This window comes from Ranitomeya imitator, chromosome 5 (genome assembly GCF_032444005.1).
Source record: "Ranitomeya imitator isolate aRanImi1 chromosome 5, aRanImi1.pri, whole genome shotgun sequence".
Lineage (NCBI taxonomy): Eukaryota > Metazoa > Chordata > Amphibia > Anura > Dendrobatidae > Ranitomeya > Ranitomeya imitator.
Genome location: NC_091286.1, coordinates 634,224,891 through 634,252,082, shown reverse-complemented (window position 1 = coordinate 634,252,082; position 27,192 = coordinate 634,224,891). Strand labels below are relative to the sequence as shown.

General features: G+C 44.2%; 1 protein-coding gene across 1 annotated transcript in view; it reads left to right on the top strand.

The window, feature by feature from the left end:
• NBAS (NBAS subunit of NRZ tethering complex) overlaps positions 1-27,192 on the top strand; it is an 854,371-nt gene that overhangs the window by 673,993 nt on the left and 153,186 nt on the right. Inside the window, exon 48 of the mRNA XM_069728113.1 lies at positions 17,336-17,531. Coding sequence (XP_069584214.1) covers positions 17,336-17,531 — 196 coding nt within the window. The remainder of the gene's footprint in view (positions 1-17,335; positions 17,532-27,192) is intronic.

Genomic DNA, 27,192 nt, shown 5'->3' with positions numbered 1-27,192 from the left:
TATAGCGACAGGGTCTGTTCCGCAGGACTGGCGCATAGCAAATGTGGTGCCAATATTCAAAAAGGGCTCTAAAAGTGAACCTGGAAATTATAGGCCAGTAAGTCTAACCTCTATTGTTGGTAAAATATTTGAAGGGTTTCTGAGGGATGTTATTCTGGATTATCTCAATGAGAATAACTGTTTAACTCCATATCAGCATGGGTTTATGAGAAATCGCTCCTGTCAAACCAATCTAATCAGTTTTTATGAAGAGGTAAGCTATAGGCTGGACCACGGTGAGTCATTGGACGTGGTATATCTCGATTTTTCCAAAGCGTTTGATACCGTGCCACACAAGAGGTTGGTACACAAAATGAGAATGCTTGGTCTGGGGGAAAATGTGTGTAAATGGGTTAGTAACTGGCTTAGTGATAGAAAGCAGAGGGTGGTTATAAATGGTATAGTCTCTAACTGGGTCGCTGTGACCAGTGGGGTACCGCAGGGGTCAGTATTGGGACCTGTTCTCTTCAACATATTCATTAATGATCTGGTAGAAGGTTTACACAGTAAAATATCGATATTTGCAGATGATACAAAACTATGTAAAGCAGTTAATACAAGAGAAGATAGTATTCTGCTACAGATGGATCTGGATAAGTTGGAAACTTGGGCTGAAAGGTGGCAGATGAGGTTTAACAATGATAAATGTAAGGTTATACACATGGGAAGAGGGAATCAATATCACCATTACACACTGAACGGGAAACCACTGGGTAAATCTGACAGGGAGAAGGACTTGGGGATCCTAGTTAATGATAAACTTACCTGGAGCAGCCAGTGCCAGGCAGCAGCTGCCAAGGCAAACAGGATCATGGGGTGCATTAAAAGAGGTCTGGATACACATAATGAGAGCATTATACTGCCTCTGTACAAATCCCTAGTTAGACCGCACATGGAGTACTGTGTCCAGTTTTGGGCACCGGTGCTCAGGAAGGATGTAATGGAACTAGAGAGAGTACAAAGGAGGGCAACAAAATTAATAAAGGGGATGGGAGAACTACAATACCCAGATAGATTAGCGAAATTAGGATTATTTAGTCTAGAAAAAAGACGACTGAGGGGCGATCTAATAACCATGTATAAGTATATAAGGGGACAATACAAATATCTCGCTGAGGATCTGTTTATACCAAGGAAGGTGACGGGCACAAGGGGGCATTCTTTGCGTCTGGAGGAGAGAAGGTTTTTCCACCAACATAGAAGAGGATTCTTTACTGTTAGGGCAGTGAGAATCTGGAATTGCTTGCCTGAGGAGGTGGTGATGGCGAACTCAGTCGAGGGGTTCAAGAGAGGCCTGGATGTCTTCCTGGAGCAGAACAATATTGTATCATACAATTATTAGGTTCTGTAGAAGGACGTAGATCTGGGGATTTATTATGATGGAATATAGGCTGAACTGGATGGACAAATGTCTTTTTTCGGCCTTACTAACTATGTTACTATGTTAGGAAAGGCAACCTGGAGAACACCTTGGAGTGGAAGACACCGTCTCTACACCCCATACGCAATTTGTAGGCCTAATGCAGTGTAGTTTCCAACAACTACTAAACGAGAGTAGGAAGATCGAAGCAATGTGGACGAAACCTGGGGCACACCTTGGGGCGGCAGACACCGTTAGTAGGCCCTACCAAAGTTGTAGCCCCAATGCAGTTTTAAAATTCCTAGAGGCTGAAAACAAGACTATTGACGCTCAGCTTTTTTCAAAGGAACACAGCTGTATTGAGTGGCGCAGACAGACACAGGTAGTAGGCCTTAAACCAAAAATGTGGCTCACTGCAGCTTAAAAAAGGTTACAGGGGTACACAGGCAGCATTGCTCTGGGCAGTGGAGGACAATTTCAATAGTGGACCGCAGACAGACTTTGTACGCCTACTATTAAAAAAAGGATGCTCTATGCAATTAAAAATAGGTTCCAGGGGTACACGGGCAGTAGTAGACTGGTCAGTGTAGTAGTAGTAGAAAGAACGGGCCGCAGACAGGCTTCGAAGGCCTAACATAATAAAATATTGGGCTGTAGGCACTTTTAAATAGGTTCCAGGGGTACACAGGCAGCAGTGGTCTGGTCAATGTAGGAGTAGTTGAAAGAACGGGCCGCAGACAGGCTTCGAAGGCCTAACATAAAAAAATATTGGGCTATAGGCACTTTAACATTGGTTCCAGGGGTACATGGGCAGTAGTAGACTGGTCAGTGTAGTAGTAGTAGAAAGAACGGGCCACAGACAGGCTTCGAAGGCCTAACATAAAAAAATATTGGGCTGTAGGCACTTTAACATTGGTTCCAGGGGTACATGGGCAGTAGTAGACTGGTCAGTGTAGTAGTAGTAGAAAGAACGGGCCACAGACAGGCTTCGAAGGCCTAACATAAAAAAATATTGGGCTGTAGGCACTTTAACATTGGTTCCAGGGGTACACGGGCAGTAGTAGACTGGTCAGTGTAGTAGTAGTAGAAAGAACGGGCCGCAGACAGGCTTCGAAGGCCTAACATAATAAAATATTGGGCTGTAGGCACTTTTAAATAGGTTCCAGGGGTACACAGGCAGCAGTGGTCTGGTCAGTGTAGGAGTAGTTGAAAGAACGGGCCGCAGACAGGCTTCGAAGGCCTAACATAAAAAAAATTGGGCTGTAGGCACTTTAACATTGGTTCCAGGGGTACACGGGCAGCAGTAGACTGGTCAGTGTAGTAGTAGTTGAAAGAACGGGCCGCAGACAGGCTTCGAAGGCCTAACATAAAAAATATTGGGCTGTAGGCACTTTTAAATAGGTTCCAGGGGTACACGGGCAGCAGTGGTCTGGTCAGTGTAGGAGTAGTAGAAAGAACGGGCCGCAGACAGGCTTCGAAGGCCTAACATAAAAAAATATTGGGCTGTAGGCACTTTATAATTGGTTCCAGGGGTACACGGGCAGTAGTAGACTGGTCAGTGTAGGAGTAGTAGAAAGAACGGGCCGCAGACAGGCTTCTAAGGCCTAACATAACATATGGCTGTAGGCACTTTATAATTGGTTCCAGGGGTACACGGGCAGCAGTGGTCTGGTCAGTGGAGGCCTAGTGGAAGGAGGGACCGCAGACAGGCTTCGAAGGCCTAACATAATAAATTGGGCTGGCTGTAGGCAATTTAAAATTGGTTCCAGGGGTACACGGGCAGCAGTCGTATGGTCAGTGGAGGCCTAGTGGAAGGAGGGACCGCAAACAGGCTTCGAAGGCCTAACATAATAAAATTGGACAGGCTGTAGGCACTTTATAATTGGTTCCAGGGGTACACGGGCAGCAGTAGACAGGTCAGTGGAGGCCTAGTGGAAGGAGGGACCGCAGACAGGCTTCGAAGGCCTAACATAATAAAATTGGACTGGCTGTAGGCACTTTATAATTGGTTCCAGGGGTACACGGGCAGCAGTAGACAGGTCAGTGGAGGCCTAGTGGAAGGAGGGACCGCAGACAGGCTTCGAAGGCCTAACATAATAAAATTGAGCTGGCTGTAGGCAATTAAAAATTGGTTCCAGGGGTACACGGGCAGCAGTGGTCTGGTCAGTGGAGGCCTAGTGGAAGGAGGGACCGCAGACAGGCTTCGAAGGCCTAACATAAAAAAAAAATTGGGCTGTAGGCACTTTTATATAGGTTCCAGGGGTACACGGGCAGCAGTGGTCTGGTCAGTGTAGGAGTAGTAGAAAGAACGGGCCGCAGACAGGCTTCTAAGGCCTAACATAATAACATATGGCTGTAGGCAATTTATAATTGGTTCCAGGGATACACGGGCAGCAGTGGTCTGGTCAGTGGAGGCCTAGTGGAAGGAGGGACCGCAGACAGGCTTCGAAGGCCTAACATAATAAATTGGGATGGCTGTAGGCAATTTAAAATTGGTTCCAAGGGGTACACGGGCAGCAGTGGTCTGGTCAGCGGAGGCCGATTGTAATGAGTGTCTGCCAGTTAGTAGTCCAAAACAATAAATAAATGTGAATGTCTCGCATTAAAACAAAACGAAAACACTAAAGAGTGCAATCATTCGGTACAGGGGTGGGATCCTCTGCGTAGTTTCAGACCTACTAATTTGGCGCAAAGTATTTACTTTAGTAAATAGAGGACACTGCCCCTGACTATGTTAAGTACCATCATACATGTCAACACAATGGTATTAGTATTGAAAGATAGGAGACAAAAAAAGCGCAAATAGGGTCTTATCCCCAGGATTGTTCTTAATCAATTGTGAGAAAACTGCTCACCTGGTAGTACACAGTACAAGCGTGTAGTTGTCAGCTGCTGCAGATCCACAGGTCGGCGTTGCGACCTCTCAGAACCGTTATAATAAATGAAATGTGGATTGCATCTGCGCTGCTGCGACAAATAATAGATCCAGATATACTGTTAGGGTGTTCGGGTGGTTTATTCAACGCGTTTCGAAGCTCAAAGGCTTCTTCTTCAGGAAGTTTCCACACAAAGATATCAACACAATGGTATTGTCAGTGGCAGGAATGGAAGGATGTCAGCGCATAGACTAAACATTGGTGGAAGTGTGAGAGATAACTGTGGAAGTGGTAGAGCAATGTTTGACCTGGGGGTGGGTGAACTCTCTTGTGGCCGGCGGTACAGGCCCAGGGCCCCTCATGTTACAACAGTGTGTCTGACGTTGGGTGCGCACCACCACCGCCAGAGACACTTTATTGTACTATGAGGGACCCAGTGGCAGTGCTGTCGACCAAAAGCGGGCACACCCACCTCTTCAGACAAACCGCACTCTCACGGGTGCTTGCGCCAAGTGGCGATACCACGGCCCCGTGTGGGGAGTTTGGCCATTTAGGGAGGTGTAAACATGTCATATGCTGGACAATCAGCTGCAGCAAATTAAGACATTAGAAAAGTAATTCACAGTAGTCCACAGGCAAGAGCTTTTCATAGGAAAGCTAGGTGTCGGCCGGGCAAGGTGGGGCAAAAGAATTCAAAATCCAGTTGTGGTTCATTTTAATGAATGTTAGATCATCAACATTTTGGGTAGCCAGACGAGTCCTTTTTTCGGTTAATATTGAACCTGCAGCACTGAATACTCTTTCTGATAGGACACTAGCTGCCGGGCAAGCAAGCTCCTGCAATGCATATTCTGCCAATTCTGGCCAGGTGTCTAATTTGGATGCCCAGTAATCAAATGGGAATGACGGTTGAGGGAGAACATCGATAAGGGATGCAAAATAGTTTGTAACCATACTGGACAAATGTTGTCCCCTGTCACTTTCAATTGATGCAGCAGTACCTGTCCTGTCTGCGGTCATAGCAAAATCACTCCACAACCTGGTCAGAAAACCCCTCTGTCCAACGCCACTTCTGATGTGTGCACCCCTAACACTCCTGGTCTGCTGCCCCCTGGAGCTCGTGTGAGAACGATCACGGGCGCTGTGTGCTGGGAATGCCTGAAGCAAACGGTCAACAAGAGTTGATTGTTTGGTTGCTAATATTAGTTCCAAGTTCTCATGTGGCATAATATTTTGCAATTTGCCTTTATAGCGAGGATCAAGGAGGCAGGCCAACCAGTAATCGTCATCGTTCATCATTTTAGTAATGCGTGTGTCCCTTTTGAGGATACGTAAGTCATAATCCGCCATGTGGGCCAAAGTTCCAGTTGTCAAATCTGCGGTTGTGATTGGTTGAGGGGCAGTTTCAGGCAAATCTACGTCACTTGTGTCCCTCAAAAAACCAGAACCTGGCCTTGCCACGCAACCAATTTCCAGTGCCCCCGGGAAAGCTTCCTCATTAAAAATATACTCATCCCCATCATCCTCCTCGTCCTCCACCTCCTCTTCGCCCGCTAACTCGTCCTGTACACTGCCCTGACCAGACAATGGCTGACTGTCATTAAGGCTTTCCTCTTCCTCTGGTGCAGACGCCTGATCCTTTATGTGCGTCAAACTTTGCATAAGCAGACACATTAGGGGGATGCTCATGCTTATTATGGCGTTGTCTGCACTAACTAGCCGTGTGCATTCCTCAAAACACTGAAGGACTTGACACATGTCTTGTATCTTCGACCACTGCACACCTGACAACTCCATGTCTGCCATCCTACTGCCTGCCCGTGTATGTGTATCCTCCCACAAAAACATAACAGCCCGCCTCTGTTCGCACAGTCTCTGAAGCATGTGCAGTGTTGAGTTCCACCTTGTTGCAACGTCTATGATTAGGCGATGCTGGGGAAGGTTCAAAGACCGCTGATAGGTCTGCATACGGCTGGAGTGTACAGGCGAACGGCAGATATGTGAGCAAAATCCACGCACTTTGAGGAGCAGGTCGGAGAACCCAGATTAAGTTTTCAATAAGCACTGCACCACCAGGTTTAAGGTGTGAGCCAGGCAAGGAATGTGTTTCAGTTGGGAAAGGGAGATGGCAGCCATGAAATTCCTTCCGTTATCACTCACTACCTTGCCTGCCTCAAGATCTACTGTGCCCAGCCACGACTGCGTTTCTTGCTGCATGAACTCGGACAGAACTTCCGCGGTGTGTCTGTTGTCGCCCAAACACTTCATAGCCAATACAGCCTGCTGACACTTGCCAGTAGCTGGCCCATAATGGGACAACTGGTGTGCAACAGTGACAGCTGCCGATGGAGTGGTTGGGCGACTGCGGTCTGTGGAAGAGCTCTCGCTTCTGCAGGAGGACGAGGAGGAGGGGGTGCGAACGCCTACAGCCAACTGTTTCCTAGACCGTGGGCTAGGCACAACTATCCCGAAATTGATGTCCCCTGTGGACCCTGCATCCACCACATTCACCCAGTGTGCCGTGATGGACACGTAACGTCCCTGGCCATGCCTACTGGTCCATGCATCTGTAGTCAGGTGCACCTTTGTACTCACAGATTGCCTGAGTGCATGGACGATGCGCTGTTTAACATGCTGGTGCAGGGCTGGGATGGCTTTTCTGGAAAAAAAGTGTCGACTGGGTAGCTCGTAGCGTGGTTCAGCGTACTCCATCAGGGCTTTGAAAGCTTCGCTTTCAACTAACCGGTAGGGCATCATCTCTAACAAAATTAGTCTAGCTATGTGGGCGTTAAAACCCTGTGTACGCGGATGCGAGGATAAGTACTTCCTTTTTCTAACCAGAGTCTCATGTAGGGTGAGCTGGACTGGAGAGCTGGAAATCGTGTAACTATCGGGTGTGCCGGTGGACATGGCAGACTGAGAGACGGTTGGAGACGGTATTGTTTCCGCCGGTGCCCTAGATGCAATATTTCCTCCTCCAAAACTGGTGATTCCCTGACCCTGACTGCTTTTGGCTGGCAAAGAAACCTGCACAGATACTGCCGGTGGTGCGGAAAATGGTGGCCTTACAGTGACGGAAGGGATGTTGCGTTGCTAACTATCTTCATTGGCCGAGGGTGCTACAACCTTAAGGGACGTTTGGTAGTTAGTCCAGGCTTGCAAATGCATGGTGGTTAAATGTCTATGCATGCAACTTGTATTGAGACTTTTCAGATTCTGACCTCTGCTTAAGCTAGTTGAACATTTTTGACAGATGACTTTGCGCTGATCAATTGGATGTTGTTTAAAAAAATGCCAGACTAAACTCTTCCTAGCATCGGATCCCTTTTCAGGAATTGCAGACTGAGCTTTAACCGGATGGCCACGCTGTCCTCCAACAGGTTTTGGCTTTGCCACGCGTTTTGGGCCAGATACGGGCCCGGCAGATGGAACCTGTTGCGATGTTGATGCCTGCTGCGGCTCCTCCTCCACCTCCGCTTCAGAACTACTGCCGCCTGCACCCTGTTCCCCCAATGGCTGCCAATCGGGGTCAACAACTGGGTCATCTATAACCTCCTCTTCTAGCTCGTGTGCAACTTTGTCTGTGTCACCGTGTCGGTCGGTGGTATAGCGTTCGTGACGGGGCAACATAGTCTCATCAGGGTCTGATTGTGGATCAGTACCCTGAGAGGGCAATGTTGTGGTCTGAGTCAAAGGACCAGCATAGTAGTCTGCCTGTGGCTGTGCATCAGTGCACTCCATGTCAGAATCTACTTGTAATGGGCATGGCCTGTTAACTGTTTCACTTTCTAAGCCAGGGACGGTATGTGTAAAGAGCTCCATGGAGTAACCCGTTGTGTCGCCTGCTGCATCCTTCTCTCTTGTTGTTGTTTTTGCTGAAGAGGACAAGGAAGCGACTTGTCCCTGACCGTGAACATCCACACACGACGCGCTGCTTTTACATTTACCAGTTTCAGAAGAGGAGGCAAAAGAGCTAGAGGCTGAGTCAGCAAGGTAAGCCAAAACTTGCTGTTGCTGCTCCGGCTTTAAAAGCGGTTTTCCTACTCCCAGAAAAGAGAGCGTTCGAGGCCTTGTGTAGCCAGACGACGAACCTGGCTCCACAGCTCCAGACTTAGGTGGAATATTTTTTTTCCCACGACCACCTGATGCTCCACTACCACTACCATCATTACCAGCTGACAATGAACGCCCACGGCCACGACCTCTTGCACCAGACTTCCTCATTGTTTTAAAAACTTAACCAAAGTAACTTTATTTGTTGCTGTCAAACAACTTACACAGTGAGCTATAACTTCAGTATGATTTCGATATCCCTTTACAGGTTGGTGAGACCGCAAGGTAAATCAGGCACAATGTTACACACTCTGTTTTCTGTGGCACCAAATCACAGAGATGCCACACACGCAGGACTGTCACTCAAGCACAAATGTCAATTTTAATCTCCCATTTTTTTTTTTTTTTTTTTCAGGGAGAATTTAGAAACAAAATAAAATAAAATGATTTTTTCAGGAAGAATTTCGAAACCAAATAAAATAAAATGATTTTTTCAGGGAGAATTTAGAAACCAAATAAAAAAAATAAATAGGCTTTCTATGGCCCACTGAGTGAGAGATGGCACACACAGGGATGGCACTCTAGCAGAAATGCTAATCTTAATCTCCCACAAAAAAAAAAAACAGGGACTGTCCTACAATTACTATCTCCCTGCAGTAATCTCAGCCAGGTATGGCAGGCAGCAATAAGGAGTGGACTGATGCACAAATTAAATAAAGTGTGGACAAACAAAAAAGATAGCTGTGCAGAAAGGAAGGAACAAGAGGATTTGTGCTTTGAAAAAAGCAGTTGGTTTGCACAGCGGCGTGCACACAGCAATGCAGCTATCAGGGAGCCTTCTAGGGCAGCCCAATGAGCTACAGCGCTGAGAAAAAAAAAAAAATGTAGCTTCCACTGTCCCTGCACACCGAAGGTGGTGTTGGACAGTGGAAATCGCTACAGCACAAGCGGTTTGGGGGTTAATGGACCCTGCCTAACGCTATCCCTGCTTCTGACGAAGCGGCAGCAACCTCTCCCTAAGCTCAGATCAGCAGCAGTAAGATGGCGGTCGGCGGGAACGCCTCTTTATAGCCCCTGTGACGCCGCAGACAGCAAGCCAATCACTGCAATGCCCTTCTCTAAGATGGTGGGGACCAGGACCTATGTCATCACGCTGCCCACACTCTGCGTTCACCTTCATTGGCTGAGAAATGGCGCTTTTCGCGTCATTGAAACGCGACTTTGGCGCGAAAGTCGCGTACCGCATGGCCGACCCCGCACAGGGGTCGGGTCGGGTTTCATGAAACCCGACTTTGCCAAAAGTCGGCGACTTTTGATAATGAACGACCCGTTTCGCTCAACCCTAGTCCCCACCATTAGTTATGTATTTTCGCCAGTGTTGAACAAGAGCTTGCATGCCACATTCTTAAAAATCTTAACTAGAGTAGTCAAACCACATTTTATTTTTTTTACACCTGTGATGCCTTCATCATTGTCTGGAAAATGTTTTCCTCGTAGTTCATTTTTCATTGGCCTAAAGAGATGGAAGTTCTGAAGGCATCAAATTCTGACTAGATCGTGGATGTGGTAAGACAGGCCAGCCACATTTTGTGCTGGGCTCATTGGTCCAGCAGAGCCTGACAGATGCTGTTCCTTTGTAAGCATTGGCAGGACAATCTGGCACAAACTTTCCGATAACTCAACGTTGCCAATTTCTACTCCAATGCATAAAAGCCAACATTAAGCTTTGTACCCCGCTCCCCTGTTGTAATTCACTGATGATGGATGAGCAGATCGAGGCGCTCATCATGTTGAGAGTTGACACCTGTGCAGGGATTTTTTTTTTCACTTTCGAAACAAACCACCAACCAACTAACCATGCTGACATCCACTGTATCTTTTCTGTAAGCATCCAGCAAGTGGCAATGGATGCAATTGTTTCTGGCATGTAGAAACTCAATGACACACCTCTGTTTCATAAGCCCATCTGTGTGAGACTCCTTTTTGGGAAGCTGCTTGTCACGGAGCTACCGCGACAGAGAGGTTCCAGAGAACTGCTGCGCTCTGGGCCTCGTTCACACACAGTGAACAGAAGCTCTTCTCCTGTATTTTGACCTGGCTGCTTTGTGCCAGCAGTGCATGAGTTAACCTTATTTGCTAAGTTGCTGTGAGCTGGGTCTCTCAGCTGAGGTGGATGTTTGTAATCTGATCCTCTATATAGACCCAGTCCTGACTTCAGCTAGTGTCAGTGATCAGTTCTGCTGCCTGGCTTGGAGGTTGAAGGAGAGTGATATTTGGAGCTTGGAGGTTTATTACAGAGATTGGTGTCTGCGGTTTGGGTGCTTGTTAAACCTGTTTTCCTTCCTAGTTTTCTCCTTCTCTTCCCTTCTATGAGTACCCTCTGTGGTTGTGTGAGTATTTGGTGAGTTTGAGACTTTTAGTTACCTTGTCTGTATACCCTGTCTATTGTTGTTTATACACTGGTGCAGTCCTCCTCCCAGGGGAGGAGAGGGGGCCACTTATAGGGCCTGCACAGGAGACAGGGATACGCTGGCGGTTCGGACCTCCTAACCATCATAGGTACCCCCGAGATAAGGGAAAGCCAGGGCCCCATTAACGTGGTAGGGACAGGTGCGGGTTCCAGTACGCCGTCCTGCCCCTTGAACGCCGCTTCCGGCGTGACACTGCCCCTCAGATGCTATCTGTCGGATGGCAACGAAATTAACAGGATATTAATGGGTAGGTTCAGTCTTTACTAAAATACCCCCGACGTCCGGCTCAGACTTAGATCAACACAAAAAGATCGGAGTTACTACTTTCGTAGCCACCCTTGTACATTAGGAAATGCGAAAGTCTCACTTGTAGACGATTGTCTATCAAGTACGTGTTAAAATAAACTAGAACCCCTGAAAATGGAAGTGTTATGCAATTGCAAAATGTTTACTTCCTATTGATACACTTGCAACTGCAAACCTGCACAAATTATGCTCCAACATTCCTCGTATGGACTAAGTGTCTATGGGTACAAGGTTTCGTAAGTCTGCGCCTGTTGTGCCATGAAAATCAAGGCGGGAAACAGTCTCTACACGTGTGAAGTACAACAGAGAGAGTATTATCTTAGTTGAACTCAAGGCGAAAAAAAAATTGAACAAGTGGAACCTGTTATTGTACATCTTAACCTTTTACGGCTGAGGTTTCTGCAGCCGCAGCTCGCCAATGGATGCTCAATTTTCTTTTATGCCATGAGAACCAATGTCTATTGTGAAATGACAGTCTGTGGCAGGACAGCTCATTTCCATTGTGCCGTGGCAGTCCGTGTCTATTGTACTATGGCAGCCTGCGTTTATCATTTAATAGCAACCCTCTTGTATTGTGCCGGGACAGTCCATGTCTATTGTGCCGGGACAGTCCATGTCCATTGTGCCGGGACAGTCCATGTCCATTGTGCCGGGACAGTCCTTGCCCATTGTGCCGGGACAGTCCTTGCCCATTGTGCCGGGACAGTCCTTGTCCATTGTGCCGGGACAGTCCGTGTCCAGTGTGCCGGCACAGTCCGTGTCCATTGTGCCGGGACAGTCCATGTCCATTGTGCCGGGACAGTCCTTGTCCATTGTGCCGGGACAGTCCTTGTCCATTGTGCCGGGACAGTCCGTGTCCAGTGTGCCGGCACAGTCCGTGTCCAGTGTGCCGGCACAGTCCGTGTCCATTGTGCCGGGACAGTCCGTGTCCATTGTGCCGGGACAGTCCGTGTCCATTGTGCCGGGACAGTCCGTGTCCATTGTGCCGGGACAGTCCGTGTCCATTGTGCCGGGACAGTCCGTGTCCAGTGGGCCGGGACAGTCCGTGTCCAGTGGGCCGGGACAGTCCGTGTCCAGTGGGCCGGGACAGTCCGTGTCCAGTGGGCCGGGACAGTCCGTGTCCAGTGGGCCGGGACAGTCTGTGTCCAGTGTGCCGGGACAGTCCGTGTCCATTGGGCCGGGACAGTCCGTGTCCAGTGGGCCGGGACAGTCCGTGTCCAGTGGGCCGGGACAGTCCGTGTCCAGTGGGCCGGGACAGTCCGTGTCCAGTATGCCGGGACAGTCCGTGTCCAGTGTGCCGGGACAGTCCGCGTCCAGTGTGCTGAGACAGACCGTGTTTATTGTGTCGGGACAGTCTTTGTCTATTGTACTGTAACAGCCTGTGTTTATCATGTGGTAGCAGTCCTTTTGTATTGTGCCGTGACAGCCCGCGTATGTCATGCCACGACAGCCCATGGATATTGTGACACGACAGTCCATGTCCAATGTGCCCTGACAGTCTGTGTCTATTGTACTATCACAGCCCGCTTATATTGTGCTATGACAACCCTTGTCTATTGTGCCACGATGGCACACGTATATTGTGCCAAGACAGTCATTGTCTTGTGTGCCGGGACAGTTCGTCCATTGTGCCATAACTTAATGTGTTCATTGTTCCGTGCCAGCCTTCGTCAGTTGTGCCGTGACAGTCCTCTTCCATTATGTTGCATCAGTCATGTTACGATTTAGTGAATTTGTGTAGATACATCTGTAGAACGATGGTAGAGTTTATGCATGCTGAGATTAACATCACATTTATCTCTGTAAAAGGTCAATACTCCGACCACATAATGTATGAGAATAACTGTTTAGATGAAAGAGCATGGTGAATTAATGTCCATCATCGCTCGGGTGCTTTTGTTCCCTCACATTATGTCAGCTATAGACATATCTCCTCCTGGCTTTCTGTCTGTAGGTTTTGCAAATATATGATCCTATAAGATTAAATGGAATTATGATAATTTGCCATTTGAATAACATTCTTGTTTGCTGTAAGTTCCACACAGAGATGATGGAAATGCTCAACCTGTCGTCTCTTGTTGGCAAATTTGTAGAATGCCCATCTGGATATGATGGTTAATGGTCTATTATTTATTGACTCATCCTTCTGTAAGTATTATCGCTAAGAGCTTCCCTTGTGGTGGAGCATCTATGTCCCAGTCTCAGTAAAAGGTGGGCGATCCTAACTGCCAATGTCATGCTATACATCAGATTGTCAGAGCTCTCTGCTACCTAGGCCAAAATACATAAAATAGATTGTGTTCTTGTGTGCAAAAAAAGGAAGGGACGTTGAGTCACAATTCCCACTAACTACCCTAACTACTCTTAACATCCCATCTCATCATTGTTAGGCCTTAATCATCTGACTGTGTTTTATATTTACACGGGGAGTGTCTTTTACTTATCATGCAGCTATGACTTCTGATGTATTCTAAATGTATGCATGGAACGCCTATATTTATGAGGGTATAAAAGAAATGAACACTTTAAACATTGGAGAGTGTTGGAAAACAGAGACCTTAGGACCCAATTCATCAAAGCTTTCACATCAGAATTCTGGCATAAAAGCTATGAAAATTTGTAAAACTTAGGTGCAACTCAAAGTTGCTCCTAAATTTTGCAACTTGCCGTTTTCACGTCCGTTTCTCCAAGCTCTGACGAAATTAGCGGAGCTGGGGCGTGACAGGAGCGTGAGCGTGACGAGTTGTGGTGTTAAGTGCTCCAGAAATCTCTCTCCAGCCCTGGCAAGGTTTCCCAGAGGTGCCCAGCACTTGACTGATGCTCCAGATTCCCGAAGTGGTGATTGACTCCAGTGCACACCCTCATCAAGACTAGTAAGAAAATCTCTGGTCATGATGAATCAGGTCCTTAGTAACCCTCTGTTGTCAATGACCGTAAACTGAATCCCTGAATCTTCTAAGTTGGAGGTAGCACTGTCCAAACAGCATAAAACTACAGCAGGTGCGTCCTACTTTGGTCCTTGTATGCAAGCAAATGGGATTCATGGGGGGTCCATTTGTTCCAGTTTCTAACTTCTTGGATCCCGGTCAGACGCCCCTCAATCAGCCAAACCAGATCTCCACTTTGCACTGACGAGGAGCAGTACCGCGAAACAGTGTCTGCAAATTGAGATTCTGGTTTGGCTATTATCTTAAGTCATGTGACAAGGCTCGTTAAAGGGTCAACATTGACTGTTAGGATTGCTACTTCCAATAGGTGGCACTAGAGTTCTAGTCGTCTTCCTCTCTGAAGAGATAATTTGCATATTTCCCAGAGGAGCATTGCGGCTTTAAGTCTCCTCACCTCGACATGCTTATCATGTCACTCTCCGCAAGGAGAAACGATACTTCTTGGTTTCCAGTTTTTTCTCCTATGAGAAAGAAGGAACAAATTTCATCAGCGATTTCCATCCCAGTTTCGTCAGAGTTTGGTCTGAGTTTCATCACTTGTTGTCATATGTGAATAATAGAAAAAAAATGTTTATCCACCTTTTCCTATACAACAGTCTGAGAATTGTATGATTTTATCATGGACCCGTAAACTTGTGTTACCAACTTTCAGCCAACACTCCAATGAAAATTTGACTTCTCCACGACTTTGCGTAGACTGCTCGGTCCGTAAAAATCACGGACATGTGGATAACCCCATTCATTATTAGAAGTACAAGAGCAGCCGGGCCCCTGTTTTCTCGGCTTTGTTGTATCTGCCACACTTGCAGCACTGGCTGCCTCACAGTTTGCAAAAACTACAGGAGAACATAGGAACTTAATTATTGCGCTTCAGAGAGGATAGTCATCACCAAGGTTAAATCTGATCCCACAACAATGTCCCTTTAGGTATCTCCAGGACAGGCACAGACGGCTCAGGCGGTGACAGGTAACCATTTGATTGTTGTATAGGATTCCAGCATAAATGGTCTGTGTTCTCTGGAGACCCTTGTAATCAATGGAGTGTAGCATGTGTCATACAAAATGCACTTTACGGTGACACAAGATTCACGAGCTCACTGCTCTAAAGCGCTGAATAAACCCTTTGTGTTCTTGGAGAGCACATTCATCATTTCATACGGAGTCTTTTAAAATTCAACACAATATATAGCGACACACATGTGCTGTATAAAGTTATTGTGTACAATAATCAGAACATGCACCATCAGATTTATAAAGAGTATCGGCTAGCACATTTTACATATGGTCATAGTGGTAGAGTTGAAATTCGATGTGTCAGTCATGACAAAATCCATGCTGAAAGGGCTTTAGAAAGAAGCCACTGTACTTCCAACATGATTTGCATATGTCCTACATTACATTTTTCGTGACTGGCCATCATTTTTTGGGGATAAGTGCCCTCACAGCTACACTAAATGTCCATAACTGCTGAGAGGTTCCCTTAGGGCTGGGGTTCACAACCTATTTTGAGCCGAGGGCCACTTTGTCAGATTTAATCTTAGAAGCTGCAGTACAAGATGTACATATTACCATCTAGGACATTTGTGATGTACGAATTGTATATGTTCCCACCTGTTGAGATGATAAGGTCCATCTTCTATTTGGTTCACAATCCATTGTGATTTATGTGTAATGCCGAAACAGCCGAGTCTTTAACTACTCCTTTAAAGGATTCCTGTCATTAAGAATTTACATAAGAAACCTAAGGGACTGCAAGATAGGGCAGGGAGATATATTTCGATGATACTTGGTCACTTATTTGGGGCTCCATTGAGCCAAAACTCAATTAAGCTTCTAAGTACACTTGTATGTGTGTATCCGTGCACTTGCTGTCCTCAGCTCTTCTTGGAATTTCCCCACCGGCACAGCCCCTGCTTCTTGGTTGACAATAGCGAGCAGATATGACATCATGCAGCAGAGCCTCTGTCTCCATTGTCATTCAAGAAGCCATGGCAACACTGATGGGGAGAAGAACTTCAAGTGCACAGATCCACCCACCAGGCCTAATTCGCATGGGATTAAAACAATAATAGCGATGCAAAGCTTTCCGGATTAGGACTGTATAGATAGCATTTGAAATGTTTTTCATTGACCTATTCAGGTATCCTAGGTACATTTTAACTAACATGTTCGCTTTAAAGCTACAATGAAACTTTCCTCATCTAGTGGAGGGTCAGGATATCGTAAGTGTTTCAAAGATGGATACGTAGTGCACCATTAGTAATTATTAGAGGTGAGCGAACACAAATGGTAAAGATCGGGGTTCATACTGGTCACTTAGTGTCCAGTGCTGAACTCCAAATGCGGACTTCTCCTGGATGTCCGTTTCACGGTTCTGGAGTGCGTAGAGGAGATAGATTTTCCTGCTCCAAAGTTTGGCTGTCCATTGGTTTCAAAGGGATTCGGGTTCAAGTTGGGTGCAGTTCTGGTAACTAAACTGAACTTTGTACTAAAGCTTGGTCGTGTAACAGAACCCGAACTTCCACGGTTTCTCTCATACCTAGGAATTACGCATCCTTGCTCGTGTCTATGCCATTTCTTTGTAATTAAAAAACGGTTATCCATTTGTTGAGGGCTGCACAGAATGACATTGCTGGCTACATGTGGCTCCAGATTGCAGATTTTTGCCTTAGGGCTTCTATTACTGGGTGTTGCTCTTCATCAGGATGTATCTGGATTAAGATAATTTTTCAATATTTTTTCTGGAGGCCATCAAAAAATAAACAAAACCTTTTATTGGTCGCACAAAAAAGTTAAAACGTCACATTGGTAACCCAAAATGATGCAAATATAATCCACTAAATTATATCTGTTCCTGAAGTCCAAAATACCTCAGGATCAGACCCGGTTGTGTGAGCAACTGTGATAGACGATGTAGAGTATGGACCTTTTAACCTGAGAGTAAATGTCTGACCTGACAAGGGTCTGTGAACCTTCCAGGTCTACTTATCGCGAGCTGCAGCTACTAGATGGACCATTGGTGAGCAGAGGCTTTTTCCCATATCGTTCCGAGCATGGACCACGATGTGCGGATTGGCCGCTTGTCTCCTGTCTTAATCGCGGCAGCCTCAACAAAATATATGAAGGCATCACTCTTGTATTAGGAGAACCACGGCCAGTGGGTGCATTGCGGCCCATGCTCAGACCAGTTTTCATGGACGTCTGCCGGAGTCCTAAGTTTGATAAATTTGCCCCACACTTTCTTGAATTCAAATTTTGAGTTGCCCCCTTTTTATTTTATAGGGAGAATCTTGTCTCTTCTGATGACCTCTTGGAGTGGTTACGGCCGTTCTGCAGTGATGATTCTCTACCGGTGAAACCTAGAATCGATGTGCTACAGATTATGGAACAAGCATTTAATCTGAGTGATGAGGACAGCAAGCTCCTGGTATTTTTCAGAACACAGGCCGTTTTGAAAGCTTCATGGCCAGACAGAAAGGTAACCTCATCATTTAGTATTTATTTTAAAATGTTTTCATAACTCGAGTTGCGGTGGCATTGAGCACTCTTACCTTTCTGTGAATTTTGGTAAAGCTAAAATTTAGCAAGTTACAATTTCAATATATTATTGCGACAAGATAGCCAAACGCTCAGCAATCACTGACCATTCATAGGATAGTGGTAGTATAAAAATCTCATGAAAGATTAGCAAAAACAATGTTGGTTATCTTTTTTCATCAGATGGTTGTCTTGTGCTCCACATTTCAGAATTTCTTTAGGCAAGGTAAAACTGCTCTATAATAATTTAAAAGGGTTGTGCCTTTCCAAATTCTAAATTGGGATCTATGGACCTCATAGAGAGGAGTCTACTTCTAGGCACTGCGATCTATGAGCCATTGCAGAGAACCACTAACTTCTCTTGTTTTGGTGGATCACAATCTTTTCACTGGACTTAATAAGAGATTTATTTTTTCCTATATACTGCAACACTGAAAGCAAAAAATTAGCTAATGCATGCACTGAACTCCATAAAGAATAAAAAATCCCAAATTGCCATTTTTTATGGTCACTTTACTTCCCCTAAAAATACAATAAAAACTATCAACACATCATATGTACCCCAAAAATGGTATTGATAAACAATAATTCATCTAGTCACGCAAAATAAAAAATAAGATGTGACAGCTCGAACAACGAAAGATGAAAACATATTTTGTAAAAAAAAAAAAAAATTCACACATTTCGAATTTTTTTTTTAAACGGAACCAATCACTATGAAAATATGTTTTAATCCGTTGGCACCATGTTATAGAGAAGGGGGAGCGGAGTAGATTGATGTAAGGAAAGATTAACTGTAATCTGTTTCTTCATAATTTAATCCTCTGCTCTTTCTGGGATTTCCAGTTCGATGGGCGGTCCTATTAGTGACTGACAGTTTTCTATGTATAAGTGTGCATATAGATAACTGTCAATCACTGATAGGACCGCCTACTGGACTAAAAATCTGAGAAAATTCAGAAGATTAAATGATGAAAAGACAAGTTATACTGAATCTATTCTCACAAAACTATATATCAATCCACTCAGTTCCCCCTGCTCTATAATATGGTGCCTGCAGATTGGACTGCATAGTCACTGTGCCTAGGTTACCTTTCCCAACTAAAATATATACAGTACCAAGCATAAATGAGTATACCCTCTTTGAAAAGTAAGACCAAGGCCACCGAGTGGTGATCTTCTCTTTCAATATAGAGCAGTAGATCTGTGAATTCATGATACCATCAATGAAATATAGCTCGACATCAGCAGCACTCATACAGCCCCACATAAGGACACTGCCACCACCATGTTTCACTGTAGGCACCATGGATTTTTGTTTGTACTACTCAGCTTTGTACACAGTTTTGAAGCCATCAGTTGCAAAAACATTTACCTTGGTCTCATGACTCCAGAGTATAGAGTCCCAGTAGTCTTGATATTTTTCAACATTGACCTTTGCAAATTGTAGACAGGCTTTTTATGCGTGCGCTTTAGAAAGGGGCTTTTTCATGGATGTCGCCCATGCACTCCTCTGGAGTGTACGCTATATTGTTCCAAAGTAACTACCCTGGTTTGGATTTCTACTTCTTTAGCAAACTGCAATGAAATGCATGTCGATTTTCTTCCAACTCTTCGCATAAGAAGACGCTTCTGTTTAGGTGTTAACGTCTGAGGTCGGCCTAGACAACTCTTTTTGATGACTGCAGTTCCATTTTTGTTTAATTTTTTTTGTAAGTTAAGCTTTGCTAATCTTGTAGCCTTCACCTTTCTTGTATGAATACATTATTTTCTTTCTCTGGTCTTGTTACATTTCTCTTCAATAAAATGTCATTGCTGACAGCATTAATAGGGAATGGTTTTTCTTTATTTGAACTTTTATACTTAAAAATTTGTAGTCAAAACTTTAGCTTTGCTTCTAAGACTCGTGTACTCATTTTTGAAACATGGTCTTGAATGAATTTGTTAGAAAAATTATTTCTTTAGATGTTGAAAATAAAACTGAGTAAACAGTTCTTAACAAAGACTTCTGAGACAGGTTCGATGGCATCCACTATACCGACTCAGTCTGGAGACATCACACAGGAGGCCTTCTTACCTCCACATACAAAGACTGTCAAACAGACTTCATTTTACCTTGAGAACCACTCCCAGGGGTGGTTTGTGGGCCGCCAGATCTGCCTATCTCTCAGGCTGCCTGTAACCTGGCTCAGATTCGCAAAACAAGCCTCTTAGTACTTTATGCACTAGAGCATTACCCCCGGTTTACATCACAGAGGACAACCACCTCCATGATACATACCTCCTAAGTATATATATTTATAAATGTGTTATTGACATGAAATTCTCACCAGATGTCGGTAACAACACATCCAATCCACACAGGCAAAGAAGCCAAGCCATAGATGTCAATAAATTATGTATAATAATGAAAAATGAGACAGGCAAAAGTATTGAACACAAGAAAGAGAGGTGCAAAAAGCTATGGGAAGTCATGACCGCTGGTGAAAGCTGCTAGAATGGCCTAGCCAATCATCTGACTTGAATCCAATAGAAGATTTATGGAAGGAACTAATGCTCAGAGTTTATAGGAACCCACGGGACCTGCAGAATTTTAAGAGTTTTTGTGTGGAAGAATGCTCCAAAATCACACCTGAGGAATGCCTTGGGAGTATGGAATTAAAGCTAATAAAGCGTAAAAAATTTAAATGATCTAAAAAAGTAATAAAATACAATTATCTGTGAACATATGGTTCTGGCCACTTATATCTGACTTTTGCTAGGAGCATCTCTGCAATGGAACACAAAATAACTATTATTATGGAAATCCATTTTGCATTGCTCTTAATGACAGTCTTTCCGGAGTCACTTCCTAGTTATTAATGGCCCATTTTCGTACATTGGGTAATAAAGAGAACATCTCTGTATACCTTTAATTAAACATCACACTCATAGTTTTTGAACATAGTTTCTCAGATCCTCCGCAGGTTCACGCAGTTCATAGAAGAAAAGGAAACTTCATTTTTTTTTCCCATAGAGAAATAAAGATTGAAGGAAATAAATACGGTACTTTGCCGACTTCCCCTCTTTTGCTTTATTGCTTGTCAATTTTGTAAGTTTTCAAAACTCAGTCAGACTTCCAAGACAAAATAGTTAATGGTTTTCTCCTCCTAATAGACAACTAAGCTCCTCCGTCTTTGTATATCGGTACTTTCCCATCAATAAGATGTTTTTTTTTTCTATTCAGTGAGACATAAAGCAAAAGAACTGAACGATTTTCATAGAGTAAATCTAATATTAACCACAGCCTGACCTGAGCTATTGGTAGAACCGCAGTGATTGTGGAGACAAAGGGGTCTCTACTAGTGATGAGCGAATTCACTCCGATAAGGCGTTATCTGAGTCCCCGTTGTTGCATGTCTCATGGCTGTTCAACAGCCGCAACACATGCATGGGGATTGTCTGTTTGCTAGGCAATACCTGCATTTGTTGCGGCTGTCGAAGAGTCACGAGATATGCAGCCGCGGGGAACCGAACATAGTATTCGAGCACGCCGAAGATACTCTTATTAGCACACAAGCATGCTCGGATAACACCTTAGCCGAGCATGCTCACTCATCACTAGTGAGTATGTGTTATTTTACTTGCGTGGGGCATAATGATTGAGAAGGCGTCTGAGTATTTTAATGCTTATGTTTTGGGCTAAAAATCAAATTTACATTTGTTTCCCATTAACAATTTTACAAAATTTGGCTTTTGTAGGCTGTTTTGTTTTACAGCCCGTTACTGGCTGTAGAATGAGTAAAGTTGAGATTGTAACTTTTCTGAACTCCTCTGGATTGAACTATAATCACAAGGTTCTTGTGGTCTGTGGTTAAGGTGAAATAAACAAAATTAAAGCAATCAAAATCCTTAAGGATTTCTCCAAAATTTCGGATTTGCCAAAATCCCAAATTTTTTGGTACATGAGTTGCACAACATTAGCAAAATGGAAGCTGGCTGCCAATTTTTCAAAATTGTTTTGAAGGCCTTGGAGAGGTTCCAAAAATGTATTCTAATACTCACCTGTCCTAGGTTAGCTGCTCACCAGTCCTGCCACTTTAGCTTCCCGCTAGGTTCTCCTGATTTTATCAGTGCAGATTTTCCAGGACTAACAGCGCCATACATCGGTATGTAGGGCCTAATCAGCTCCAGGAAATCCAGACCAAAGGCCAATCTGAAGTGAGCAAAGAACTGGGCTGGGAGACATGGTGGAAAGGCTGGTAAGGTGTGGTCTTAGAACTGGTGAGTATATGTTACCTAAAAGGGAGCCAAATCCACTCATTTTGGCAGAATCGGATGACCATCTAGTACCTGTGAGGGTCTCCCAACTGACCCCCTACAAATTATTTGGGGATACGAGGAAAGAGCAGTTGGAATTCTTTCTTCGATCCTGTAGTTCGGTAGGAGGATAACCCGTCTTCAGATGATTCTGGCAGTGGCTCTCAAATGGAACACACAGGGTCACTTGGCAAAGGAAGTGAGATAGTCGAGAGAGTTGTTGGCCAACGATAGTTTGGCTAACAACTACTGTATCTAATATCCATGTCCATCCTTTGCCCTGTCAATCCTGAGTGTCAACCACAGATTTCAACCGCAGATCATCTATCGAAAAATGTGTTCAATTTGCCATAGGCAAGTCCTCAAGGTGAGAACGTAGTCTTAAGCTTAATGCACCGTTCACAAGTATCTGATGGCTGGGCTCGAATATAAGCAGCCAGGATAGTCTTATAGTGTCTGGAGGATGGAAAACACACATCTGAGTATTAATCATAGCTCACATAAGATGGGCTTAATGATATTGAAAAGTTCATTTTACCAGATGATGTGTGAAAGCTTCTCCTAGTTTGTCAAGTAATCCTCTTAGAGCATAAATCAAAGTGGGGCTTAATATTTAATTACACTGCGGGTGTTTTAAGAAGTGGTCCACAAATCAATGTGCTGCCGGGAAGCAGTCCAGCTTGTGCAAAATTAAAGAAAAAAAAATGTGCTGCATGTCGAAAACCACAGATTCTGCAGCCTTAGCTTGGGCAAATCTTCAGTTTTCTAATGATTATTTCACACAATTAACAATTCCCAGTTCCTCATTTTTTTTGTGGCGTCCAAAAAATAAATAAATAATTCCTCCTCATTTTACATTCACTAGCCGTAGAAGTCTTGCAGCGGTGGGGGGACGTCTGTGTTGTTCTAATCCCCTTGATACATTTTATCAGGACACTTCAGGTTCTGTAATTTTCTAGTTAACTGGTACATGAAAAATGTGGGTCAAAATACTGGCATTTTCTTTAAAAAAAAAATGTACGCTTTGTATAAAATGAAGCTTTACGTTCTGAATTGAAGATTATGCAACCGTAGATTCATAGACTCGTCATTGCTATTAAATGATACCAAAATGAATGCACTTCATCAGCAGTTTCCAGAGCACTTGCTAATGTACGTTTTATGTTTGGCTATGGTTCATATATGAAGTTGTGCATGCTGCTTTTTACAGGACTCGGATGGACACGACGATCTGCTTTACATTGGAAAATTGGTGCAAAATTTTATGATCTGATAATAACGTTTTAATTTTCCCCTCTATATTTCTCTATGAAGTCTTTAAAGGGTAACTCTACTTTTTGAAAAATATTTAGAATTGAGAGTCCTCAGTGGTTGATACCTTTTAATGGCTAACTGAAAAGATAGCCATTCTTTTCAGTAAAGCCATTAAAAGGTATCACCCACTGAGGACTCTCAAGCCTAAATATTTTTCTATCCACTGGCGGTACCAAGATATATATCTCTACTTTTTGAGTAACTTTTCAGGATAAGCAGTTGACTCTGAGCTGGTGGGAGGAGACTTGCTATAACAATGTCTCCTATTCTCAGACATGAGAAATTCCTCTTTTTCATTTCTTAGTAAGGGTATGTACAAATGTAGCCTTTTTTGTTTTTCTTTTGGCATTAAAAGAACAACTACTGCAAGAAAATGTAAGCAGAAATTGGTTATTCTGTATGTGTTTTTGGTACTTTTTTATGCGTTTTGGTTTTTGATACATTTTGATCTCGACTGTGAAATACTGCAATAGAAACACTTTAACATTTGATATGTGTGAATAAATCAATAGCACACAAACCGCAATATGGAGAACATTGTACAATGGTGCTGAGCTGTGCTGATGTGAATACACCTCTGAGGTGAGGTAAAAGGCTTGTTAGAAAGCTCAACATGATCTCTGTGAGTCTCCCACTGCCCGTTTCCTCTCACCTCCCTCTCTTTTCTCACCAGTGAGTATAATATGAGATCTAACCCCAAAACTTTAATTATTGGCAGCTCATCTAATTTTGAACAAGATGGATTTGATATGTATTAGTAATCGTTGACTTATTGAGGAAGGAGTAAATAGTCGAAGTAGCTCCTTAGCGAAGAAAGAAGCAGACATTTACCATAAAGATATATTACAAAGTTTCTTATTTTGACTTTATGCAAAGTTTGCTGAAAGTTCAGTTCTCTTTTAAGAGGGTTTTCCACTTTTTCCAGCTATCCTGTGGATATTCCCTCCGCTATATATCTAGGAGATCGGTTATTCTAATACATAGCTGATAAATGTATGATTACTGGCTACTAGGGCCCCGCTGATCATGAGTACAGAGGACAATTATCGCTTGTGTGAATGGAAACACCTTGAATACTACGTATAAGTGTGATGTTAACAAAAGTACCCCCGAACACAGTATAATACCCCTGCAGTGAATTCCTCCACACATACGGTATGACACTACTGTACTCCCCCCTCAATCCCCCTGACAAAGAATGGTGATCTCATCACAGTATGATTCTCCAACGCTAATCTCCATACAGTGTAATGGCCATATAAAGTGCTCCATACAGTATAGTGGGCCCCACATAGTCCTTCATACAGTATAAGGGGGCCCAGTGTTGCCTTCCATACAGTATAATGGCCCCTGCATTGCTTTACATACATTATAATTTGCCACACAGTGCTCCATAGTGTATAATGTCCTCTCATACTTCTCCGTATAGTATAATGGCTCACATAGTGCTTCAAACAGTATAATGGCCTCAAGTAGTGCTCCATACAATATAATGGCTACCACATAGTGCTCCATATAGTATAATGACCCTCACATAGTGATCCATACAGTATAATGCCCCCCACGTAGTGCACCATACAGTATATTGGCCTTACATAGTGCTCCATACAGTAAAATGCCCCCCAAACAGTGATCCATGCAGTATAATGGACCCACATAGTGCTACATACAATATAATGGACTCACATATTGTTCCATACAGTATAATAGCCCCACATACAGTAGTTCTCCATACATTATAATGGCCTTACATAGTGCTCCATACAATAAAATGTCCCCGAACAGTGATCCATGCAGTATAATGGACCCACATAGGGTTCCATACAGTATAATGGCCCCACATAGGTCTCCATACATAATGGCCTCACATAATGCTCCATACAGTATAATGGCCCCACATTGTGCTACATACAGTATAATGGATCCACATAGTGCCCCATGCAGTAAAATGGCCCCACATAGTGCTCCATCTATATATATAATTGTCTAAGGGTTTTTCCGTCTGTCTGTCTGTCTGTCCTGGAAATCCCGGCTCTCTGATTGGTCGAGGCCACCAGGCCTCAACCAATCAGAGACCGGCACAGCATCGACGTAGAAATCCCGCGTCTCTGGTTGAGGCCGCCAGGGACGGGCACAGCGACGATGATGTCATAAAGGACGTAGACATCTCACGTTTCTGATTCAGCGACGGGCACAGTATTGACGTAGATGTCATAATGGTTGCCATGGCGACGGTGATGTCATAAAGGTTGCCTCAACCAATCAGTGACGGGCACAGTCTGCCGCGAATTCTGGAATCATCATTGTCCATATACTACGGGGACATGCATATTCTAGAATACCCGATGCGTTAGAATCGGGCCACAATCTAGTACTGTATAATAGGCTGCATACTATAAAAAAAATTAATGCTCACTTCCGCCTCTTTCTAGTGTCTTCAGATCGCATCTCAGCACAGCGGACACATTGTAATGATGTCATCTGGCCGCTGCGCTGAATCGTCAGACAAAGAAGGGTTTTGATGGGAGAGGGAACATGAGGTGACACTCCCTTCTCCATCGTTTCTCTAAACTGTATTCGTGTCTAGGATGCCGATATAGTTGAAAGTGTAATGGTGGGGTGGGGGACCCGCCTGGAGTCGCGGGCCACATATACTCACCCTGGTGGCCAGAGTTAGGTAGATGTGGTGTTGCGTTACCCTGCCGAAATGCCTCTCCTGGATTATTGCATTATTGACTTGAGCATAAGCTGCTGTGTTATATTTGGGGGCAGATTTGATCGTTCTTCCCGCTTGCTGTCCAAGCAATGGCTTTCATCTATGGATCACTGTGGCGTGTGAGACCATGGAAGCTGCGACACCGCTGACAACTCGTGTAATTAGATATTTCTTTTTTTGTACATTGTAAAAAGTGAAAGGGACACGGGCAGCGCTCGTTCGAAACGTAATTAAAACAAGGGAAGCAAATGAACCTTATTGTAGTCTGTGGGTTTGTCTGTCCTCATACAGCAGATCTATATCCATTCATGCATTGTGCTCAATAGAGCGAAAATCAATTGTGCTCCTATATTTAGTGTCATAATGATAGCGCCGCGGCGTTCTCTCCAACCACCATATTAGTTTGCTTCCAGAAGACATTAGGGGGGCAGGATGCCGGCCGGGAGATGGACATGTGGATAATGAAAATGTCGAATGAGTGGAAATATAGCTAATGGTTTTTGGAGGCCCGATAGCCATTTTCTAATGGCCTTTATCACAATGAAAACTTTTACAGCGGGCATTGAAATGAATGAAGGATGGTTCTATTCAGCAGATATCCCTCTGCATAGAATAAAGCTATGTTCGCATTTTTCATTTTTGCAGCATTTTTTTTGTTTGTTTTTTTTAAGCGCGTATTTTAGCTTTCAAACCCTGGTAGGCAGTGGAGCCTTAAAGTGCTCTTCCAACAGTTAAATATATATATATTTTTTAGGCATGTATTGATTTAAAATAATAATAGGAGGCTCTTGCACCTCTGTAAGTCCAGCACAGAGGTCTCCGCCTGCTTCGGAAGCCGCTGAAGTTGTAAGGTCACTAGTAGTGATGAGCGAGTGTACTCGTTGCTCGGGTGGTCTCCAAGTATTTGTTAGTGCTCGAAGATTTAGTTTTTATCCCCGGCAGCTGCATGATTTGCGGCTGCTGGACAGCCTGGATACATGTGGGAATTCCCTAACAAACAGGCAACCCCCACATGTATTCAGCCTGTCTAGCAGCCGTAAATCATGCAGCTGCCGGGGACAAAAACTGAATCTCCGAGCACTAACAAATACTCGGAGACCACTCGAGCAACGAGTACACTCGCTCATCACTAGTCACTAGAAAAGTTCAAACTTCTGAACGGAGCAGAGACCTCCACAGCAGCCTGCACTGTATCCGGGCACTGGAGGGTCAGAAGATTATTAGGCCTAGTCTTATAATAAATCCATGGCTAGATCTATATTTCTATTGTACA